The 25,321-nt window shown below is 47.2% G+C and overlaps 1 protein-coding gene across 4 annotated transcripts in view; it reads right to left on the bottom strand.

Moving 5' to 3' along the window:
• Positions 1 to 25,321, bottom strand: part of SLC39A14 (solute carrier family 39 member 14) — a 288,443-nt gene that overhangs the window by 130,078 nt on the left and 133,044 nt on the right. For 3 of the 4 annotated variants that reach the window (XM_085633968.1, XM_085633969.1, XM_085633967.1), the window contains one exon: positions 8,762 to 9,039. In XM_085633968.1, coding sequence (XP_085490094.1) covers positions 8,762 to 9,025 — 264 coding nt within the window. In that variant the 5' untranslated portion in view covers positions 9,026 to 9,039. Of the gene's footprint in view, positions 1 to 8,761; positions 9,040 to 9,796; positions 9,817 to 25,321 lie in introns of those variants that run through there. The other variant, XM_085633966.1, reaches the window with a different exon arrangement.

Below are 25,321 nucleotides of genomic sequence, written 5' to 3'. Positions count from 1 at the left end.
GGAATTAATATATCAGATTCAGAGGTTTACCAGAGAATCCTTCCTATGTTAAAAGGGTGGCTTTAAACATTCGTGTGTACTGCACAAATGGTCTAGCTTGGAGGGGATATAGTCTTTTGAGAGTCCTAAATTACTCTCCTTCACGCAAATCTACCATCAGCACGCAACCTCCACTGCAACCATCCAAATGCTTCTGGGTACAGCGTTTTGAAGTGTTTCAGTCCACAAAACTAGGCACCTGCAGGGTATGAGGATATTTTAATCAGTTGTGCCATTGCTCAATTCCATATCTTAGACGTGAAGAGTGAGTAGCAGGCATCAACATTTATATTTTATTTGCATTTGCCCATGACATCCCTCCAGCAAGGCCATCTCTCAGTTGGGGGACATCATTAATTCAACTCCAAGGTGTTTGAGCTCAGCCGTCAAATAGTAACATTACATGTCAGGGACACCCATACTGTCCCAATTACAGGGCAGTTTCAATGTCTGGAATTTTACTCTGCAGCACTTAACAGCCCAAATCAGGAAGGGTAGCAGACTGTCAAAATGTCTAATACTTTGCCTCAATAGCAAGAAGAACACTGCCTGAAACATAAAAAGGCATCTAGGAATCACTCTTTTAATGACTGCAAAACTGCTTACTAGTGTCAGTGGAAGACTGTTCCACAAGGGGGAAAGATTTATTAATACCATCTACTGTGTTGCCTATCTTTACCTAATATAGTCCACCAATCATGTGTATCCTGCATACCCACGTATTGTAGTACTCTTACACTACATCACATTCTCGGTTCAGAGAATTCATCTGACTTTCTACACCACATAGCAAATTGGACTAGGCCCAATCAGTGTGCAGACTCCACAGATCTCTAAATTAGTTTAAAAGGTCTAACAAACAGGGTACTGAGTTTGGTGGGTCTTTTTTGTTAAAAAAAAAAAAAAGCACCATTGGCATAGAGATACAATGTTTGTCATGGCATATTCTGGCTCAAAAACCAGAATGAACAAAAATGAAGAGAAGTGTAGCTCTTCCTCACTCCTCTCTTACCAACACCCATTTTTCATAAATCCTACGGCCGGTCTTCAGCCTCCTCTATAGACTAGCATAAGTACATTTTGTCAGCTCAGGAGATACATGCTGAACCTAAAGGTCTCCTACATCGGATATATAAACTCACATCCCACTGTAACAAATACGTTTTTGATGTTGATTCCCACCACTCTACTTTTAGAACAAGGGACAATTAAAATCAGTTGGGTCCCTCTCAGGTTTAGTGTCTACAATTATGACTGCCTCTGTCATCGGTTCAGGGAGCTGTCCTCTAGTGAGGGACTCCTCTTACATTTCTAAGAGCCTATCCAGGAGATACACAGAACTTCATCCATGCATTAAAATTTGGAGATCATGGACTTCAGGTGGTTTCTCTTGCTGCACTTTTTTAAGATAGGCAGTCAGTTTCTCATGTATCAGAGGATTATCTTTACTTCATTTCTGCGACAGTCAAGGCAATGAGATTATGTAGCCAAGCCTGGATCAGTCCCAAGTGCAGGGCTGCAGGCTGGGAATAAAGAGCATTGTTTATTGCTGACTGAGAAAACTGGGCCATCCTGGTATCATTTGTTATTTGGAGTATGGGGTTTCTATATGAATTAATGTTATTATTATTGGGAAGGGAATGTCTCCTGCATGATATACAGGCATGTACCACTTTCCCAAATGCCTTACTGCATGCACAACTAGTATCCTCACTTAATTGTGTGGCCCTGGCATCATGCCAATCTATAGTGAGAACAGATATCTAGACCTGTCCCGGAACATGCAAGATCCAGGACCTATCCTGTGACTTGAAGGGGTGACCAAGTGTGCCCTCTAAGTAGACAGCGTAATACTGTCCTGGATGCATCATGTAAAGTGACAAGACCTTTTTCTCTAGGTTAGTGGAAGTGTGGTCTCCTGACCCCCGTTATGTAACTTTTAGAAGTTGTGTGAAAACTAGAACCTAGCACTGGCATCCTGTGTCAATATGCGTTTTCTGCAAACTCTGAGAATTTGATATAAAAGCAGATAAAGACACTGAACGCATTTACAAACTTGTGAGAACTTAAGGGATCTGCACCTGCGCATAATCCTTGCCTACACCTTAGTACGGCGGGGGCAGTAATAGAGGGTGCACAACCATAGTGGGAAGGAAGACTAGGGAGAGTTTAAAGCTCAACTTATGACAACCTTGTATGATGTAGAATGTGGACTGTGTATTATTTAGTTCTGCTACAAGATTAAAAATAATGTATTTTTCGTACAGATAAGGACTGAGCTGGACATAACGGTACTGGGTCTGTTTGACTGTTAAGTTCTGAGCATTTGCACCAGCCTTCCCCCGCTATACACTTAGGAGAAGTCTGTAACTACTCACCTGAGAGTTAAGTGAGGACAGGGATATACATGGCCAAAGCAGGATGGAACCCAAGACACCGGTGGCAAATAACCTCAACTAACACGGTTGCGGCTCAACATCCCGTCTACCCTATGTTGCCCCCAAACAGGGTCTAACTACATTATATTATAATATATAAAGCTCGAAAGTATTTCTTTCATTTCAATACAAGTGTGCTACTTGGGAGAAACACATGGACGACTTTGGACCTGCAGCAAGTATGAATTATAGCTGCCCTCAAAGTGAAGAAGTATTTGATTGAGATTTAAGAATGGCATTGTCAAAAGCTGGAAACAAACAGAAAATTACAAATAAGGGGTGGCACGAATATGCTATGAATTATGTGTTTACTCTCAACCGAGTAATTTCCGAAGAACTTCACATGTTACACTCAGCAGCTATGCTATGAGAACTGTGGGACAAATTATTAAATGTTGGCGACCTGGAAAATTATATTTATTTAGATTATGAATGCCTACTAAATGAGAGAGAATTAACAGATATTGCCAACATAATGTTTATATGTGATTAAATAGTTAGGAACAAAGTTTCTATAGAAAAAGCGTTTTTTGTTTTGCCAATAGCTTTGGCGCCGTATGACGATTCTTCCCGAAATATTCAAAAAACGTCCCTTTTTTAGTTCACCCCGAAACTTGAAAGTTTCGGGGTGATATGTCAAGCGGGGGCCGAGAAAAAAAGGGGGGGTCCCAAAACGCGTTTTCCCTATGTTATATCTATGGGGGTTTTTTTTTGCATTTTTTGCGCACAACTACTGCCCCAACCGTTGAATGGAATTACACCAAATTCGACAGAAAGCTAGATGTTGGTCCAGAAAGTGTGCTTTTTGTGATTTGGTGTAACTCCGTTTAGTAGTTTCAGAGAAATTAAAGATTACAAAATATAGATATTAGATATCGAGGGACACGAGTGCTTGCAGTGGATTTGCAGATCCTACTAAAATATGATTTACTAAAATATGATTGAGATTCATTCATTTTCTCTCTCTCTCTCTCTCTCTCTCTCTCTCTCTCTCTCTGTCTCTCTCGAGTGCCATTGATGGAGATTATTTGCAATGTAGAAGAGCAGAGTGATGATGAAAACGGAAGGCTCTTATATGCTCAAGCCGAGAGCAGAACAGGCATTTTCTTAACTTTGTAACAATAGTAAAGGAGAACATATATTCAATGACATTTATCCCGTTGAGGGACTGTCGCTCATATGAAAAAAACTGTCATCAAATAGAGTGCTGAGAGAGACTACGACCCATACTTCTCTTCTTCAAAATAGGGCAGCACGAAACCCAAGAATACTTAAATGGTCAGATGAATCACCAAAAATCGCACTGGGCTGTAATTAAGTGGTGTCCAGGTTGAAGAACGGACTGAGGGGTCAGCTAGAAAGAACAAGCTACTTACATTTGGTAATGATCTTTCTGGTGGATACTCCATTCACCTGCAGATTCCTTACTTTGAATTGCCTCAAGGTACCATACTGGATCTGAAAACTTGAAACTGTTTTCTGAAGCCACTAGGTGGAGTCTCAATCCTGACCACACTTCAGGATCGCGCCTCGGTGCCACATTTACCCCCACCTGAATATGACATCAATGATCCATTGAGGATGCCACAAACGTTGGGTCCTTGTCCATTTTTCCTTACTGTCAAAGGAAGTGACAAGGCCAATGGGATCAACAGACATTGCAGTGTATCAAACACAACTTGGGAGCCTATTCAGTTGCAAGACCACTCATAAGAAAGAAGTCAGTATTGGTGAGGAATCTGAAGTAGACAATGTATCCACCAGAAACTGTTACCAAAGGTAATAACTTGTTCTTCTGATGGATACTTCTACCTGCAAATTCCCATTTCCTTGAATCAAAAACAAAGTAATACCTTTCAGGTGTAAGGTCTAAGGAGATGGTCAAACCAAGAACATATATTTCCTGTCCTATCATTTCATGTCCTGCAACACAGATTTGGCACAATGGCTATCTCTGCAGACTTCAGAGTTGAGACAGTAATGCCTAGTGAAACTGTGGACTGAAGCCAATTTTGTGTCATGGCAAACACTGGAACGCCCTGGACAGTGCCAAACACTTTCCCCTGGTGGAATGGGCCCCTTTTTTGTAAGGGCATAGCAAATCTTGATTTCAAAGAATGATCCAGCAGGAAATGATCCGCTTCCGAGTCACATTTTCCTTCCGGAAGGCAGTATTACCCAGGAAACATTGGTCATTGAACCGAATTTCACTGGTTCTGTCAATATAAAAGCTGAAAGCTGAGGGGGCATGGGAAGAAGCCGAAGATAGCAGATGCATAGCCGTGAGGATCACTGCCCGGGCCCAGAATCCTTAGCACATCAGAGCACTAGGGGTGACATCCGAGAGCAGGATACAGAGAGTAAGCTCATTGGTCCTGAAAGGATGTTCAAGGGTCCTCCCGACCACCAAAGGGCCAGCCACTGATTCACTGAATAGGCAGCAAGGCATAACTATGATGGCAGCCGTGAAGGCCATGTAGCTACATCTCATACAGCCTGGAGAGCGACACTCCAGAAGGTTGGGCACTGAGAAAGGATGAAGTCCCCCAGCAGTGCCTGGAAAGGATTCTAAATCTCCTGGCAGGGAGCTTTCCTATCCATTAATAGATTGTGTTGCCCCTTTATGCTCTGGAGGATTGATGGTGATGGCAGGAAGCACCAGGCAAATAAAGAGACTGGAGAAAGAGCCCTACGCGGGCAACAATAGGCTGTCTACAGAGACAGGGAACCTTTGCAGGCTTGGAGAAGAAGAGAACTCAAGGATCTTTTGGTGAGCGTCCAGACAATTAGTGCCAGAGAATGATAACTCCCAAAATGGCAGCAGGGCCGAATCTAGCAGCAATAGAATCTATGCTAAATCAAGCTCCATCGTTAGAAATAAAGTGACTTGTCATGCAAGTGCTATACTTGGGGGGCAATTTCTCAGGACCAAATGTACTACGACATTCTGGTATTAACGGACATGTCTCATTTTAACTACTTTGTTATTACCACTACAAATATGGACCTATTATAGCAACAGCTCTGACTGGACATTGATTTAATAGTGTTATTCTTTAAAATTGTTTCCACCTTCAAAACGTACTACCTACCACTCCTCCAATAATCCTGACTGCTTACCCATGCTACTATTGGTGTGAGGAATACAAAGGGAAAACAAGGTCAGTCCAATCAGAGTGCAATATTACCAAGAGGGACTAATGGTGAAGGACAAGACACGCCAAGAATACTGCCCAATAATCCCCGATCAGTCCCATGATCTGGAAAAAACAGCTTTACATGCAAGTCCTCCTCCAATAGGAGGTCAGAACAAATGCTTCTGTGACACTTCAATGAGCAACAAACTTCAACCAACCGCATTAGGCCTTGAACCTCGTTGTTCAAACCACAGTCAGGAAAAGAGGTCAGGATCCAGGAGCTGTCACTGTGGGACTACAGTCAAACCCTAGTGCTGACTTGAAGAGGACAAGGACTTCCTGCCAATTCATAGACACATTTTTGACTCACATGTCCCACAGAGCCAGCCTAAAAGTAGCTGTGAACTTCCCTTGGGGTAGCCTTGTGGACCACGGGCAGCACAATCTTTTTATATTCTGTTAAGACTGGGGCTCCGGGCTTTAGTTAGCGTATCATGCTCAACTTATTTAGGAGATTTTTGCTTCTCAAACACTTTCGATAGGAAAGTGGTCTTTAAAACAATGGTCTCTCTGTAAGCCTATAACAGATCTGCAGACCTGAAACCTCATCCGGTAATTTGCATATGGCACAACTATAGTTATGAATAACTTTAGTCTCATAACCAAGTTACTATGCTCCCACTGCAGATTTTGTTTGCTCTGTCGGTCAAAAGGTAAAATGCTTGATTAGGATTCAATAAATGTACTTGATGTTCTCAGTGTACATGCCTCTATCAAATTGCACAATAAGGGCCAAACAGTGTGCCATTTCCTCCACAATGAGTAGTTATCTACGACATCGTTTGGGTAAATAGTCAAAGTCTAGATTGGACTGATAAGAAGACCAACCGTGGGTTACTTTACAGCCATCTGTTTCCCTCTGACTAAAGAAAACAAAGTTTACTTTTTTAATTGAGAACTTTTGATAACATATTCCTTACGCACTCAAGAACTTTGATTTGTACTACAACAAAAATGTAACACAAATAGGATAGTTTATGATGCCTGTGGGCCTGCAAAGGGTACTTGGTTCAGCAGAAGCCTGCAGAGGTTTCCTGGAGTGATCACTGTAGTCCCCTTGAGGATTCTATTGCCCAAGTGTTTGGTTTTCTTATGACCTAAAATTATTTCCCTGGACCAAGTTGAGGGAGTGCTGTGATTTTCTGTCATTGGCTTCTGGTTTGGGCTTCTACGCTCTTCATTATTGTGCTTTGTTCATGCTCATGGGAATGTTGCCCCATGTGCGGTGTACATGTTAGTGATGTCCGTGGGTTAGATAGAGGCCGCTGTGCTCATGTCACTGATGTTTGTGTAAAGGTGGCGGCTTGATATATGGAGTTTATTGAAAAGGGCAGGTAGACGTGTGGGGGGCATGTCTACTACTCAATAGAGAAACAATGGCAAATCTAAATGCTTTGGCTTTATAGTGCTGCACTAGTAATACATTAGTTTGAGTCCCCGGATACTTTACTGCACCAGGGCCAATGGGGATTTGTCTCTCAACCTGTCAAAGTCCACTAATAAGAATATTCTGATCCTGCTTTAACTATCCACCGCCGCAAGCATGGCAGTGTTATTTTATTTTTTTATTTTTTGAGGAACAGAGAGATAGAAAGAAGAAACAAGTCTTCTTGCCAGGGAGCCTGCTATCTGAAAGAAATGTAATTGTTCACAACTGGTTAATCAGCAAATCAAAAGGCTTCTTGGGAGCTACTGTAGGCCTTTAATTGATGGAGTAATTGGAGGCTTCTTGTTGACAAAGATGTATTCTTGTTCAGAGGTAGTGCAAGTGGGTTTCAGCTAAGCTCTGGAATGCGTCCTTCTAATGGAAACAAATTAAAAACATTTGCACTAGCTATAGTCCAATTGCGTATTACTAAAAATATATATTTCTAACTAACTTGTTTCATTTTAAACACTAAAGACGAGATTTATGAACTTTTCAATCAATGCAGAGCAATCAAAGTTGCTGCACTGTGTTGCTTAAAAAGCAGAGTAGAAATGCTCCATGTTTATTAAGATATGGAATTGTTACCCTCACTCGCTGCGCTGCACTGGTGCTCTTTAGGCTGCCCTGCGCCACACATACTCTGTTTCACCATAGTGTAAGGTTTTATGCGTGAACACAAGCATAGGTTTTGTACTGGAAAGGGACCCTTCCAATACAAAATTCCATGATTTAATACTTTTCGCACTTTGTATGTGTGCTGTACAGTGCAGAAGACATGCAAAGTTGCAAAAAAGTGCTGATTTTTTAAAGTAGCTTTACTATTGTGCCTGCTTCAATAAGGCATATGTTGTGGTTCAAATTTCGGTCTACCAATGTTAGGAGATAAAGATTTGCAACAAAACCCATGGGGGAGGTTGCAAGGGAACACCCATGTACCACCTGTAATATACCCCCTTGAAGCAACTAAGCGCTAAGTTGTGTGGAGTGCTACTCTGAATTACTTTATGCAACTTTCCAACGCCAATCATTATATGCATTAGAAAGTAAATCCCACTACAAGACTTTGCGCTGGGTTGGATGCAAGTCTGGCACAATGCATTAGCAAATGTGGGCTGCGCAGCCTACCTTCTACTATAGTACTATTTTTAAATATTGACGTGCTTATTCATAATGCTTTCAGTCGCAGGATGGTACTTCATAGCACTATACATGTCACCATTCCCCAGTGCATCGTCCAGAATTCACTTCTGTGACGGGTTATACAAACAAACATCTGCAGTTATAGCATTAACCAACTAAGCTTTCATAACGAAGGAAATCAATAGAAAACCCATCCTACTTTCTTATGCGCTTCAACCTGTGGCTGAACTACACAATACTTTGCAGGAGGTGGTCAGTATTCACTAAGGAAGGCCACATCTGCACCGGAATCCAGCACACACAAACTAAAGAACTGTGTGTGTCCAGGTAGCTGCAGCCCGGGCTGATACACACGACCGGGGGTTGGGGGGCCCTTTTAGCCCCATGGGCGTTGCGCGCTGGGGAGGGGGCTGTTTATTATTAATTGGAATATGAAATGATGACAAGGACTGGTGTCGGGTGTGTTTTGAACGTCATTACACACCACAGAGTCGGTGCCCCCGGTAAAGACCCCTTACCCTGCTCAAGTTCCTCCGCTGCGGCTCCGAGCGGGACAGGTTCTCGCGGCCCACGCCCACATCCAGGCGGTTAAGCAGGGCCTTGAGCTGCTGCAGGGACAGCGTGTCGTTCTCGCCATAGCGGTGCAGCAGGTCCTGCAGGAAGGTGGAAGCAGTGATGCCGCCCAAGGATGGCCTCGTCAGGTCTTCCTCGAACCGGGCCGCGTGCCAAGAAGCCAGAAAGAAAATGATTGTCGGCAGCACGCAGCCGGCACCAGGGGTCATTGTGACACGGCGACCTGGGAAAAAAAAGACACATGGACAGTTACATTCAGTGACTGAGGGCGGGTGTGCTCATTCAGCAAAACACAGGCAAACAAACAGCGCATATCCGATAACAGAAACACAATGCCAGCGAGAGGGGACAGGCTCCGTGTCAGAGCTCACCACCGACGCTCTTCTGCATCCAGGCCCTCTGGCGCTACAGTCCTGCGAGGTACACGCGGCTCTCTCTGCCAGTGCGCCTCAGATCTGCCCTACCCAAGTCCCACACCCGGTGCACACTGGACCCACCCACACTGCCCCTCCAGCTCTGCAAGCACCGCACAAATCTGCCAAAGCAGCCCAGTCCTCTTCAGCGCCCCTTCTCTTTCAGACAAAAGGTCCTCGCGCAGCTCTGTAGATGCATCTCACTTCTGCATCCAGGCCCTCTGGCGCTACAGTCCTGCGAGGTACACGCGGCTCTCTGCCAGTGCGCCTCAGTTCAGATCTGCCCTACCCAAGTCCCACACCCAGTGCACACTGGACCCACCCACTGCCCCTCCAGCTCTGCAACCACCGCACAAATCTGCCAAAGCAGCCCAGTCCTCCTCAGCAGAGCCCCTTCTCTTCTAGAGGAAAGGTCCTCGCGCAGCTCTGTAGATGCATCTCACTTCTGCATCCAGGCCCTCTGGCGCTACAGTCCTGCGAGGTACACGCGGCTCTCTCTGCCAGTGCGCCTCGGTTCAGATCTGCCCTACCCAAGTCCCACACCCAGTGCACACTGGACCCACTCACACTGCCCTTCCAGCTCTGCAACCACCGCACACATCTGCCAAAGCAGCCCAGTCCTCCTCAGCAGAGCCCCTTCTCTTCTAGAGGAAAGGTCCTCGCGCAGCTCTGTAGATGCATCTCACTTCTGCATCCAGGCCCTCTAACGTTACAGTCCTGCGAGGTACACGCGGCTCTCTCTGCCAGTGCGCCTCGGTTCAGATCTGCCCTACCCAAGTCCCACACCCAGTGCACACTGGACCCACTCACTGCCCCTCCAGCTCTGCAAGCACCGCACAAATCTGCCAAAGCAGCCCAGTCCTCCTCAGCAGAGCCCCTTCTCTTCTAGAGGAAAGGTCCTCGCGCAGCTCTGTAGATGCATCTCACTTCTGCATCCAGGCCCTCTAACGTTACAGTCCTGCGAGGTACACGCGGCTCTCTCTGCCAGTGCGCCTCGGTTCAGATCTGCCCTACCCAAGTCCCACACCCAGTGCACACTGGACCCACTCACTGCCCCTCCAGCTCTGCAAGCACCGCACAAATCTGCCAAAGCAGCCCAGTCCTCCTCAGCAGAGCCCCTTCTCTTTCAGACAAAAGGTCCTCGCGCAGCTCTGTAGATACATCTCACATTTAAGTCATATTTTCAACAATGAAACTATGAGGTTTCAGATGCTGGTGTTTTTTAGGTCTTACTTATCGGCCAGCGCAGAATGTCTGGTTCTGAAAGACCTATTGTGGACTTACAGTGGTCGCGCATTGCCTACCAGTGGTTGAACTTCTTGTCACTCAGTCATTTGGGTGCGTCTTTTTTATTTAATTACTTGCCTCCGTCCCCCTTGTGTTCCTATTTACCCCCACGCCCACACACACACACAACACAGCCTCATTACCATTAGTTTGAGTGACAACTTACATCCTTCCACATTTAGAGAACTACTTTTTTCTTTTTCATTCCATACTTTATGAGAGTGCATGTGTTGAACTCTCTCTCCCTTGTGCCGCTACCCCGCACCCCAATTACACAACTCCCACGCCACCCCAAGTTGTCTGTAAAAGCGCTGCAACAGGGATATTTTTGATCAAGTACAGATGGAGAAAAATATTTTAAGAGTTGGTCTCATCTCTGCATTCAGGGGCGGACTGGGAACGAAAAGAACCCTGGAACGTTTTTCGGACCAGACCCCGCACAGTGCATAGTGAGAAAGCCGGGCTTCTACAAGGGGAGTTTTAGGGGCGTGGAGGGGTGCAAGTTTGAAGCATTGGCTGGCCCCGGAAGGCTGGAAATTAAAGTGAGTGGATTATGCTGGCTTGCTGCTTTTGTTACTGGGGATCGATATTGCAGCACTGCTGCAAAACTGGCCCCCAGAAACAACACTGGCCCCCAGTAACAAAACTGGCCCCACTTGTCCAGCCTCCCGGGGAAACGCCCGATGCCAGTATGGCCACACTGTATTCCACACTGCATGCTTTGTCACAAAAATATATTTTTGGGTGCTGGGTGAATGTCTATCTGCTACACTCACTCAGCAAGCATCTGATGCAAAAGGTGCATTTAGCATGACACTTCTCCTGGAGGCCGATAAATCTACTCCCTAGGCTACTGCAGAGGACCAAATGGGTGAATCTTGTGAAAACTAAATTAGGCCTTGGGAAAAGTTACCTCTTTACATTCCAACACTTCCCTATTCCTTCTAAATTCCGTTCATAGTTTCCTGAGTGAAAGGTATTTGAAAAAGAAACCAGCACACCAAAGAAGTAAAGAGATTGTCATGGGATCTCAAATGTAGGCCCGGTGTAATTAACATAATTTTACTTACTCTTAATAAAAGGAATTCCGATATTACACCACATCATGTATCTATGTGCCGTTCATGGTGAAAATTTACTGCAAACGCACAAGATCAATGAGAATGGCATAGTACAACAATTATTTTTTTATTTTTTGTGTGCACATTTTTAGCACAACACATAGGGTGACCAGACATCCCAGATTAGCTTGGATAGTCCCTGGGTTTCAAGGACTGCGTCAGCACCCCAATACTTTTTTCAAAAATAAAAATGTCCTGGGTTTGAGAGAGGGTCAGGTGAGTATGCACATTTATCACTGAGCTATGAAGGCTAACATTCATACCCACCCTCTAATCACAACAGATTTTACTTGTTTGCACAGTCTCCTGTTGGACTGCCTAACTTCATTCACGAAGCACCCCAGGATTTAATGAGAGGTTAATCACCCCTAAAAGCCCATCACCCAAGGGGTTGGAATCACAAACCTTACCTTGGAACACACCCCAGAATGGGACTAAATACTGAAATATTGACATTGCACTGACCAGTGCCAACATTTAGTCCTATTTCTAGGTCAACAGCTGTCCTGGTTATTAGGTTGAAGCCTACCAGACAGCAAAAAGACTTCTTATGGACATTCTGAAAGCTTACCTGTGAATGCATTCCGTCCATTGTTAACAATTGGTTTTGTAACTTACATTTCCTTGCTTTCCATTTGCTGGCTTTATTTGTTTTCGACTGTTCAGCGTGAGTTAGTGCATCCTGTGGAGCATAGCCTCTTTGCTGTATTCTTCCAAGACTGCTGTTTTCTGTAAAAAGGCCTATACATTTTGTTCCCATCTTATCACATCTGCTTTGCATTCAAAGACAGAGGTCAAATGTCAGGTTCTGTCTTCCAAGGGAGCTTTGTATTTACTCTTCTTTCTCCGACTTAAGCGTGAAAGAATTTATGTGACAATCTTGCTCTGTACGGGAAAGGAAAGGCTTCTTTCTGGTACATAACAAAATGTTAATGTCTGTAAATGAACTGTGCAGATATTTCAGAATATATCAGAATTATAAACACAAATCAAGCACATTTTTGTACTTCTGAAGGGAAATACCCACAAAAGAAAACAACTCAATGGAAACTTGGCGACTTGCTAATAAAATCATAGTGTGAGAAGTTGGCCTGACATATGCTGGTCACTAGCTGTAGTGGCCACCTTGCACCAGTCCAATTCGACTCTTATGGTAGATAGGTTTAAGACAACCTTTTAAAGAAAGCTATCCTAGTGGTAGCTGTGGAGAGCAGCCTTTAGGCTAAGTCTCAGAGGAATGTAAAGCAGCTTGTTTTACCTTATAATCTCTTGAATTACCAAATGAAAGGACACCACACAGGTATATATATCAAATATATATGTATTTATTTCTAGACACACTCTACTAATCTCTTTATGAGATTAGAAGTCAGGAACATATGCAAATATCAACGTTTCACAATAATTTAAGCACAAATATGGCTGGAGCCCTAGGGGCGTACCAGACCATATACTAAAAAAGAGGTTTAGGAAAGTCGACTTGCAAGGGGACAAGGCCTAGGGCCTGTAGAATCGCTGGGGCCTCACTAATCCACCCAAGGCAGGTAAGTAAAGGACCCATGGGAGATTCGTGCAGTGTGAGAACACAGCCGCGGGTTCCCTATTGATTTCAATGGAGCAAGTCGCGGTTGGATTTTTAAAGTTTAAGGGTACTTCTAGAGAGTCTACAAGCAAGCCACTTACAAGGTAAGTAGTTCGAGGGCCAACACCCACAGGAGCCCCAGAGTGCACAAGTTACCTCACCCAGTGCAGCCGGGTGCATAGGTGTCTTTTGGTGTCGGGTCACGTCGTCGTTTTCTATGGAAGTCGAAGAAGTTTTGCTGCTTGCGAAGACTGGAGAAGAGTTCGGCGGAATCCAAGGCTGGATTCAAGATGAAGAAGACCTGAAAGCAGAAGGGACCGTGTTCACAGTCACTTGCCAGTGACCCGGGGCCAGGAAGATGGATACCCACGGAAGTCGGGTGATTTCAGGTGATCAAGGGTGTTTGGACTCTTCAGCCCCGAGGTCCAGGAGGCGTCGACGACGACCAGGAGCTGGATTCGGAGTGTCCCACGAAGTCTGCAGCTTAGTGAGGTGTCGGCAACCGGATTGGAGCCAACAAGCCTTGGCAACAGCAAGTCTCGTGGAAATCGAAGAAAGTCAGCGGTGCAGACCAGCAAGGTCTGAGGGACTAATCCAGCGAGGGTAAGTCAGGGCAGGCCTGGGAAGCCCTTTGGTTCAATGAGCAAGTCTTCAGGGGACCCACAAGCCAGCCGGCAAGGGATCGCGAAGACGCCTCGTGAGGATTCGCTTCACAGGAGCCCACGGTCACTCGGGACGAGGTAGGCCTCTGTTTTTCGAGGGAAATCCTGCTGGAGGCTTGGACCACACGTGGTCCAAAGCTCAAGTTCGTAGAACGTCGTGAAGGGGTTGCACTCGACAATAGTACACAGTACCCAGGTATTGCGGTTCCTCGTCACTCGTGGGGTCCACTCTCCTCAGCTCTGCTGGGGACTCACAATGGCCATCGAGAAGTCAGGAAATCCACTTCTGGGGCTGCAGGGACTTCGGACTCCGGCGACCGTTGATTCAAGTTTTTGGTGCCTGCCAAGCAGGGGAGTCACTCCTTTACTCCAAGGGAGACCCTTCAGTCTTCCAAAGGAAGTGGAACGTCGAAGGTCCAGGATTCTTCTTGTAGAGCGTCGTCCAGGGATATCTAACTTGCAATGGCAAGGGTTCCCTATCTTATACTAAAGGAAAGGGAGGGACTAGCTCTATGACCACTCCTCTGGGAGGGTCAGGGGAGTGGGTGGTTACACCCACTTCCCTTTGTCCAGTTTCACGCCAGAGCAGGGGCAGGTAGCCCCTGAACCGGTTTGAGCTGGCATATGCACAGAGGAGCCTACTGCTCCCCCAGTGCAGGACTTCAAAGCACTCTAATAGTGAACCCACCCAGCCGCAATACACTAAATCCTGTCTGGAAGGTGGTGACACCTCCCTGTGACAGGATGCCTATTGTTGGGCCTCCTCCACTGCGAGTTTCAGTCAGCAGCAGGAGGGCAGCCCAGTGTCTGTGCTGGTGGCATCCATTTTGTGATGCCAGGGCTCTTTCAGATTTCTACAGTGTTTCCACAGTAGGTACATGTCGTCCCCTCTAGAAGGATGGGATCATACTCCCACACCAGTTACTGGTGTGGGGGTATGATTCCAAGTTGTTTGACACCAAACATGACATGTTTTGATGCAGTCATTCCAAAGTTAGCATTTACCGCTAGGTTATAATGCACTTAAGAGTATATGGTTTAACCGCATCCACAAGCAGCCACAGAGAATAGACTCTGCCAGCTGCAGAGGGGCCCTGCTCAGGCAGAGGCACCCCCTCACATTGTAAACCAAGCACCCTGCCCTCAGGATTGATAGGGCCTGCCTTAGGGGTGACTGATAGGTTTATATGTGTGTGTAAGGTGAGATATAGGAACCTATACCTCAGTGAGGAGTGCTAACACTACCTCACCCAGGCTGCAGTAGCAGACCCGTGGTGTCAGATTTAGTCTGCTTCCCAGGGGTGGCATAATACATGCTTCAGCCCCTGGTAGGCCTGTGAAGTACCTATGCCCTTGGTACCTAAGGTACCATATACTAGGGGCTCATAAGGTACCACAGTATCCAATCACTAGTGCATCTAATATGCACACCAGTCATTTAAGGGAGTAAGCAGATAGGCTGGGGTCCTGGATAGCAGGATCCCAGCCAGACTAGTCAAAAACCATTCAAACACCAGGAAAAAAGTGGGGGCAACTGTCAGGGTGCAGGGACGGAGGCGATAGCTGAGGCGCAGCGTAGGCTTGAGCCCGACTAGAAACTACACTTCCCAGACTCCTCGGGTGAGTCGCGCGGGGCCTTTATAAGCTCCGCCTACCTGCAACGCGGGGCTTGTCACTTTGAGTACTTCCGGGTCTCAGACGGAGATCCCTTTGACTGGCCTCGTTGCTACGGAGCGAGAAGTTCGGCTCGAACCTCCCCACTTCCCGGATTCATCACGGGCGTTGGCCCGTGTTCACCACTGCCGCCCTTCCAGAGCGCGGCAAGGAGCGAATAACCCTCGAGCCCAGCAGAGGTGAGCGCTGCTCCCTTTTCCGGAGAGAAGGGCGGGTGCGTGGTACACACTCGCCTACCTGGTGGTGACGCGCTCTACGCGTTACCCGGTTCTATGGTGTTTTGCTACAGGAATATAAACCGCTACTCCCCCTTTGCTTCGCGGTGACGACCGCACACCCCCCAACTTACCGCGAAAGCGCGGCTCTCTGTTCCCTTCCGCCCTACCCTCTCGGGGACGTGCATCCCTACCTGGCCGACTCCCCAAGGACACCCGGGAGACGCCGGTAGCTGGGCATGCCGAGATTCAGGAAGACTTCCTGGTGAAGTAACCAAGGAAGATCCAGTATTCCCGCACGGCAGATAAGTACTATTAACATTCCTACCATTGAGTACCATTGAGTACTGTACGAAGACGTTTGTTTCTTCAACCTGCAGACTTAAGGGAAAAGCATAAACTGGCCAAAGGCTTCTTGGGGTGGACCTTCCCAGAGAAAGAGTATCTAGCAAGGACCTCCCGTGCCTGAGCCTGCCAGCAGTAGATTATTTCGTTTTTGTTCTTTTCTCCCTTTTTACCCTTCCCCCTAGAAGGGTGACATACATGCGGTGTTTTATGAGCACGCAGGGGTGTCACCCCTGTGGGGAGAGGGCCTCTTAGCAACTCATCGTTCCTGCTGTACCCTGCTGACGGTGAGTCAAGACTCTTCCTTCGCGACAGAGTGACAAGCCCACGTTTTAGTACAGCCCGAACGATGGATACTAACACCGTACTTAGTTCGGTGTTAGAAACGATAACAGCCTTACGGCTGGAAGTAGACGCCTTTCGCGGGGAGAATCTAGACCTCCGCAATGAGATGAGCACAATGAGAAGAGAGGTCGCAGGGATATCTCGTCAGGGGGTTAGCGATAAGCGAGGGTCCCAATACATCAAACCGTGGACACTACCTCCACCCACTCAGCAAGGGATGGGAGGAGGAGCGACAGGAGGGAGTGCGAGTTCTCCGACGGTCCAGGTCCTCCATCCCCCATACCTGCCTCTGGCACCTCCCGAACGATATTATGGCGACCCAAAGAAATTCGGCATTTTCCTGGGGCAGTGCAAATTACACTTTCTATGTAAACCCGAGATCTTCCATAATGATCAAACCAAGACTGCATTCGTCATGTCCTATCTGGGAGGGAATGCTGCTAGTTGGTCCTTTCCCCTTATTGAAAGAAACGACCCGATCCTGAGAGACTTCGACACCTTCTGTGACGAGATGCGTAAACTATTTGATAGGAAGGCGCACCTCCTTTCCTTGGACAGAGAATTACTCACCTTAAAACAAGGAAGTCAAGACTTGCTTACATATATAACGACGTTCAACAGACTTGTGTCCGAAACAGACTGGCCTATTGAAAAACGGTCATCTCTGTATTACCAAGGATTGAGAAGTGAGCTAAAGGATGTGTTGGCCCAGGTAATACATTTACCCTCCGAATGTGACGAGTTAATAGATCTCACGGTACAGCTCGATCATCGACTCCTAGATAGAAAGGGGGATAAACCGCGCCCAGAGATCCGATTCTCAACGCCCCGCGCCCGCGTTCCCAACGAGAGTCCTACCCTTGGCACCGATGGAAGCGAACCCATGCAAATAGGAGGGATCAGAGGACCCCTGACCTCGGACGAAAGAGAGAAGAGAAGGAAGCAACGGCTCTGTCTCTATTGTGGGAAGCCTGGTCATTTCATCAAGGAATGCAAAGCAAGAGTCCGGCTTCCGTCTCGAGACAGCAAGGGAGAACAGAAAGTGCCTGCGATGGCCTACTCCCCCGAATCACCGGAAAACTAGAAGGCCCAAACACGATTCAGACCCCTTGTTTGTGGCCCCTTGAGAAGGAGGTCTGCCACGCGGCGATCAACACCGTCCAGAACGCGGTTGCCCATATCAACATCTATGTGACCTTGGACGTTCCTGATATCGGCCTGAGATCGGTGCATGCGTTGCTGGACTCCGGCGCAACAGGCAACTTTATTGACCAAACATATGCTAGAGCCATAGGTCTACCAGGGGTGAAGAAGAAAATACCTGAGATGGTCAAGGCGGTGGACGGGTCTGAACTAACATCAGGGCCCATACGATATCATACACCTACAATTCAGATGATAATCGGAGCCCACCACCAAGAAGCCATACGCTTTGATTTTATTGACGCACCCCAGTTTACACTGATATTAGGCATGCCTTGGCTCACGCTCCACGACCCCTTAATACAGTGGACCGCTCGGTCGGTTACGCTGAATTCTCCTTATTGTAAGGAGCATTGTACCAGAGTAACGGGGCCATCACCACCGCTCACAAGCAACCCCGCTGGGTTTCTGGCCAACAGTGAGGTACCCGCCAGCGTGAACTGTACAACAACTCTACCCCACGTATACCTCAAATACCAAAAGGTGTTCAGTGAACAAGAGGCGAACACCCTCCCGCCTCATCGGGAATATGATTGTGTCATTGACATTGAACCAGGCGCCAGCATTCCCTGTAGTCGCATATACGCCCTCACCGAAGCCGAAACGGAATATCTGCAGCAATATCTCAAAACCCTCACGGCCAATGGCTTCATAAGACATTCTACCTCCCCAGCGTCATCTCCTCTTTTTTTCATACCAAAACGCGAGGGAGGATTAAGAGCGTGTATCGATTATAGAGCCCTCAACCGCATCACAAAGAAGAACAGATATCCTCTCCCCCTGATCCCGGTCCTGTTAGATCAATTGAAAGGGGCTACAGTGTTCACGAAATTGGACCTTCGGGGAGCATATCATTTGGTACGAGTGCGGCGGGGGGATGAATGGAAGACGGCCTTCAGAACCAAATTCGGCCTATATGAATATCAGGTGATGCCATTTGGTCTCTGCAACGCCCCCGCCGCCTTCCAGTACTTTATGGACGAGGTGTTGAGGGGCCTATTAGATGTCTTCTGCATCGTCTACATTGACGATATTTTAGTGTATTCCACCTCCTTAACGGACCATGTTACCCATGTTTCTGCGGTACTGGAGAGACTCCAACAACATTCTCTCTATGCGAAGCTCGAAAAATGCCTGTTCCATTCCCCAGAAGTGGAGTTCCTGGGGTATGTCATAGGCCCTAAGGGACTCTGTATGGATGCTAAGAAGACCTTGGCCATTCGGGAATGGATGTCGCCGTCTTGTGTAAAGGCCCTGCAAAGCTTCTTGGGGTTTGCCAACTTTTATCGGCGCTTTATTCAGGACTTCTCGAAAATCATTCAGCCCATGACTCTTCTTTTGAAAAAAGGGGCGGCATTCCACTGGTCTCCTTTAGCAGAAAAGGCCTTTCAAGAGCTCAAACAACGCTTTGTCAGCGCCCCGGTATTGCGACATCCGGACGCCTCGCTGCCATTCATTCTGGAAACGGATGCCTCGTATTACGCCATAGGAGGTGTATTGTCACAACGTCACCCAGGAACCGGACAACTCCATCCCGTCGCGTTCTATTCTAAAAAGCTGACTCCGTGCGAACTCAACTACACTATTTCAGACAAGGAGCTGTTAGCCATTAAAAGAGCCTGCGAAGAGTGGCGTCATCATCTGTTGGGAGCCCGACACACCGTGGAAATATACACGGACCATCGCAACCTACTCTTTCTGAAAAGTGCCCGAGCCCTGACACCTCGACAACTCAGATGGTCGCTATTTTTTGCGGACTTTGATTTCGTGATCAAGTACCGGCCAGGCCCCCAGAACGGAAAGGCAGACGCCTTGTCGCGACCCCCGGTGGCAGAACCCCTGGCTCCCCAAAAAGACGAAGAACCTCCTGTGATCCTGCAAAGGGCGTCCTTTCCCGAAGAGACAGTGGCAATACTGTCGTCTCACGACTTCTGTACCGAACTACAGGAATACTCCGCCTCAGTCGATCCCCATACCTGGATCCAAGAAGCCCCCCACCAACGACATATGAAGGAGGGATACCTGTTCCATGAAAACAAAATCCTGTTGCCTACCGAGAACCTCCAACAACAGGCGTTGCAGTGGATCCACGACTCCCCCTTGGGAGGACATCCGGGAATACAGAAAACAGAACTGACGCTAGCCAGATATTTTTGGTGGGCATCATTACGAAAGGATGTAGCAGCATATGTGGCCCGATGCTCCATCTGTTCTCAAGCTAAGGCGCAACACCAAAGACCCAGTGGATTGCTACGACCTATACCCACTCCACCAACACCATGGCACACTGTATCAATGGATTTTATAGTAGAGATGCCCATTAGTCAAGGGTATGACAGCATCCTAGTAGTGATTGACCATTTAACCAAGATGGGGCACTTCTTGGCTCTTACCAAATTACCAAATTCCAGCACCACAGCCATGGTCTTCCTACAAAACATTGTGAAATTGCACGGAGTGCCATCCATCCTCATCACCGACAGGGGAACCCAATTTACATCAAAATTTTGGAGGCACCTGTGTGCCTGTATGAAGATCGATGCTCGTCTCTCTTCCAGCTATCATCCCCAGACGGATGGGAAAACGGAGAGACTTAACCAAACACTAGAGCAGTATCTTCGGTGCTTTACGCTTCAACATCAGGATGAATGGAGCAGCTTACTGTGGTCCGCCGAGTTTGCCTACAATAATACTACCCATTCCTCCTTAGGATGTTCCCCGTTTTACTGTCTCCAAGGGTTTCATCCCAACATGTTGCCTTTCGCCCAGCCCGGAACCTCCTCGCACCCTTCTATACAAGAACACCATGCGCACCTCAAACAGACCTTGGACGCAGCCACGAATCAGTTGAAAGAAGCTCAAGAGCGAGACAAGAAACAGGCAGACAAAAAGAGAAACCCTGAACCAGAATATCAAGTTGGAGACCGAGTGTGGCTTAGTACCAAACATTTACGACTCAAGGGCAACACCCGCTTACAGCCAAAATACCTGGGCCCCTATCTGATCGCCAAAATCATTAACCCTGTAGCCATGAAGCTCACACTGCCACCTCAGTGGCGCATACACCCAGTATTCCATGTCTCCTTACTCAAACCCTGTCACCCAGACACGCGGGTCCCGGTCCGCCCCTCAGTCATCGAGGTAGAAGGAGAAGAGGAGTACGAAGTGCAGAGTATCCTAGATTCTAAAGTCATCAGGGGGCGGGTATACTATTTAGTGGACTGGAAAGGGTACGGCCCCGAGGAGCGGTCCTGGGAACCCAAGTCCAATCTCCACTGCCCCTTGTTGTTGCAGCAGTTTCATTCCCGTCACCCCCTGAAGCCAGGCAGGCCGTCGAGACGCCGGACCTGGGGAGGGGGTACTGTCAGGGTGCAGGGACGGAGGCGATAGCTGAGGCGCAGCGTAGGCTTGAGCCCGACTAGAAACTACACTTCCCAGACTCCTCGGGTGAGTCGCGCGGGGCCTTTATAAGCTCCGCCTACCTGCAACGCGGGGCTTGTCACTTTGAGTACTTCCGGGTCTCAGACGGAGATCCCTTTGACTGGCCTCGTTGCTACGGAGCGAGAAGTTCGGCTCGAACCTCCCCACTTCCCGGATTCATCACGGGCGTTGGCCCGTGTTCACCACTGCCGCCCTTCCAGAGCGCGGCAAGGAGCGAATAACCCTCGAGCCCAGCAGAGGTGAGCGCTGCTCCCTTTTCCGGAGAGAAGGGCGGGTGCGTGGTACACACTCGCCTACCTGGTGGTGACGCGCTCTACGCGTTACCCGGTTCTATGGTGTTTTGCTACAGGAATATAAACCGCTACTCCCCCTTTGCTTCGCGGTGACGACCGCACACCCCCCAACTTACCGCGAAAGCGCGGCTCTCTGTTCCCTTCCGCCCTACCCTCTCGGGGACGTGCATCCCTACCTGGCCGACTCCCCAAGGACACCCGGGAGACGCCGGTAGCTGGGCATGCCGAGATTCAGGAAGACTTCCTGGTGAAGTAACCAAGGAAGATCCAGTATTCCCGCACGGCAGATAAGTACTATTAACATTCCTACCATTGAGTACCATTGAGTACTGTACGAAGACGTTTGTTTCTTCAACCTGCAGACTTAAGGGAAAAGCATAAACTGGCCAAAGGCTTCTTGGGGTGGACCTTCCCAGAGAAAGAGTATCTAGCAAGGACCTCCCGTGCCTGAGCCTGCCAGCAGTAGATTATTTCGTTTTTGTTCTTTTCTCCCTTTTTACCCTTCCCCCTAGAAGGGTGACATACATGCGGTGTTTTATGAGCACGCAGGGGTGTCACCCCTGTGGGGAGAGGGCCTCTTAGCAACTCATCGTTCCTGCTGTACCCTGCTGACGGTGAGTCAAGACTCTTCCTTCGCGACAGCAACCATGCAGTCAGATTCCACCTTCCAACACATAGTTACAACTATCTAGGCATCTGGCTATCAGACCGGGACAAACCAGCGGCCCAGTTAAAACATCTAGATGCAATGGAGCCGGGATCACCCACAGCTTGAAACTACTAAATCAAAAGTTACACAGCCCAACCGCGGAATTCATATTAAAAGTTCTGAGAGCCAAACTAGTTCCCTCTCTCAACTACGGTCACCTAGTTTTACAAGTTCCTTGTGAATTTTCAAATCTCTGCTTATAAACATGTTTTAACACTTCCCCAGCAGGCCAGGAGAGCCAGGGTGAGGCTGAAGCTGGGACTTGTTTGCCCGGATTTTATGTGCTTAGGGGATCTAATAAAATAATACATCAGCACCCTGCAAGCCACAGCATCCTTACTGAAAGCGCTACTCAAAACCATTTTTGATGGCAGGCACAGTTGGTAGTGGCCACAAGCCTTCTCGAAATTGAAGTCTGCCATTTGCATAATCGGGACATCCCGGTAACAGCCTTGGGAAAAAACTGAACTTACAGGTCAAGAAAGTCATTTGAAAGAGAAATAGAAAGTTTATGCCACAGATAAAACTTCTCCATACTGGATCCTTCCTATATCCTGGGGAAAGCTCAGCCAAACTTCAAGTCGCACTGCCTATCGTGGACTTTATTCATTTGAAGTGTTTTATATAGCGTTGGCTAGACCCGGAGCGCTTTACATGAGGATCAGCGAGTTACAAGTTACATAGCTTAAGTACAGACATTGGAGAAAAAAAACATGAGATTACACAATAATATGAGTTATTAGCACGTACACACGTCTTATAAGGAGTGATATGTAGAGGGGGAAAAGTAAAACAGGGGTAAGGAATGCAGGTAGGAAACACAACGGGGAGACGAGGAAAACAATGTCTAATGTCCGGCTGGTTAGGTGACGGCTGAGGGGTGAACCAGAGCCAAACTCCTCTATAGCTGCATCGGACGGCTCCACCAGGCATCAGCCAAGGTTGCTCGGGCACCGCAGTAAGTACAGACAGTTACGGGCTTCAATCCACCCTGGGCCTGGTGGGACGACTCAGTTGCCTGTCGACTATGCAGCTACAAAAGCAAATCCTAGTTTCATCTGCTGTGCTGCTGCCCAAAGATGGCAAATGGATGACGACGCTTGCTAATTCCACTTTGCAGGTCCTATGGCCTTAGATACTGCAGGGAAGTCACCGATTTGTGTTTCTCCACCAACATAACACAAACCCTGGCCAGATTGGGGAAATTTACTGATGCAATCTTAGCCGACCGGGCACAAACAATTAAATCATCAGCTGCAATCAGCAAGCCTTAAAGTCCTAACAGCAATGCTGGAAGGAACAGTAAAGCATTATATTAACCCTGCATCAGCATTTAAAGTCAACTTTTATTCTTTGTTACGAGTTTTAAAACAATACATTGCCAAACTTGTTTTTAGGTGTTTACATGTAACAATTTTAAGTAATCAATCATGAATAAATAAATACAATTACTTCTGAAGTGTGGTGGAAATATATTTTAATACAATCTAAACACTAGGCGATACCATTTCCACATATTATCATTTGTGTGCTGTATAGTTCTATCAGTAAAACTGGATGTGCAAATGTAATAATAATTTCAATTGAAAATATGTTGTGTGTAATGGCAGTGCGCAACCACACCATGCATACTCTACTATACCCCACTTCGCTCTCAGCCATGATACTCCACTCTAAGACATTCCACTCCATGACACTCTACTCCATTCGAATCCATGCCACTTTACGACCCTCCATGCTACTTTATGCACTCGTCATTTTACTCCACTCTACACCACTTCACTGAACAATCTTCTCCAATGAAGTCCACCACTCCACTCTATGCCACTCCACAACACTCTAATCCACTCTGTGCCACTCTACGACACTCCATACAACTCCCTCTACGCCCCTTTACTTCACTCCACAATACACTGCTCTAATCCACTCTATTCCACTCCACAACGGCACTATCTTTTAGCCATTCTGAACAGCAGCCATACTAGTGTCAACGTGGCTAAAACACATTGGCGAAGCCGATAGCTCGTGCACAGATAAGACATATTGGATTTGCCAATGCTTGTTTGTTTTGAACATCTGATCACCCTAATTAAATGCATCCTCGGGTTCCGTGCTAAAATTCAGCAGCAAATGTCAGTTTTTGCAATAAGCGAAATTTGCAGATATTTCGCTTATTTGCCCAAAAGCAAATGAGGCGGATTTCACACGGCCTTACATCCAGCTTTGGGAGGTTAAGGTGGAAGTATAGAGGGTTTAGGGAGAGCAGACCTCGCTCAACTGTGCGAGACAGACACACACACTGAGCGCAAACGAAGGCTCCCAGAGAGCCCGTCTTGGAAGGCAGTACGCGACACCACTACTTGTGGGTGGCAGGAGTTTATGACAAGGGACACAAATTAGGGGGCGTGAACAGGAAGCGAACCCTGAGCTGGACACCAAAGTGCGCTTAGTTTACAAAGACGCGAGTGTTCTAAATTACACTGCAAACTGCTCAAAATAAAGCGCTTCTTTGTCCACAGCCACCAGCCATGGGGAAGGGAGATTCCTATTCACCGAAGGAAAATAAGCTGCTTTGCCAGCGGGCTTTCTGTGATCCTATACCAACGCCGACATGACTAAAAAAATATTAATATGACACTAGGTTTCACTTGTATTCGGAGTCCTGACTAAAACTAATGCAGTGAACAAGAAAAAACATATATTTTTGTGTGTATAAAACGTACGAGTTAAAAATTGCGTGATAATTTAGGCACATTTGAAATGTAAAGCATTTCCTCTTGCACTGTAAAGCAACTACTTCACAGGAGGAATAATAACGCACCAAGCTGCCAATAAATACCATCTGTTAACAGAGTGGGCTATATAGCAATGTCCAGAGAACGAACTCTCTAAGTATATTTTGAAGAATTCGTAACAACAGGTCTCAGGGAGATGCGCTGAGAATTATTTGGTTATGGAGAGGGAAAGTAAGAGGAGGCCTTCCTGGTGCAGAAGTGCAGCTGTCAAACCCCTCTTTAAGGCAGATCCAAGGCCACTAATATAGATCTTGCAGGCAGGCAGGAGGTAAGGCGGAGGGAGTTCATGTGGTCAGCAACTAGATGGTCCAGCTCCTCAAAGCCCAGCTTTAAAGCACACTATGCACGTTTGAGAAATGTGCCGGAGGTACAAATCCCAGCCTCTTTGGCAAAGGGACCTGGCGGAGAGACAGGTGCAAG

The sequence above is a fragment of the Triturus cristatus genome, chromosome 11 (assembly GCF_964204655.1).
Source record: "Triturus cristatus chromosome 11, aTriCri1.1, whole genome shotgun sequence".
NCBI classification, from domain to species: domain Eukaryota; kingdom Metazoa; phylum Chordata; class Amphibia; order Caudata; family Salamandridae; genus Triturus; species Triturus cristatus.
The sequence above is the reverse complement of the archived record's forward strand: the minus strand, read 5'-3'. Positions and strand labels throughout refer to the sequence as shown.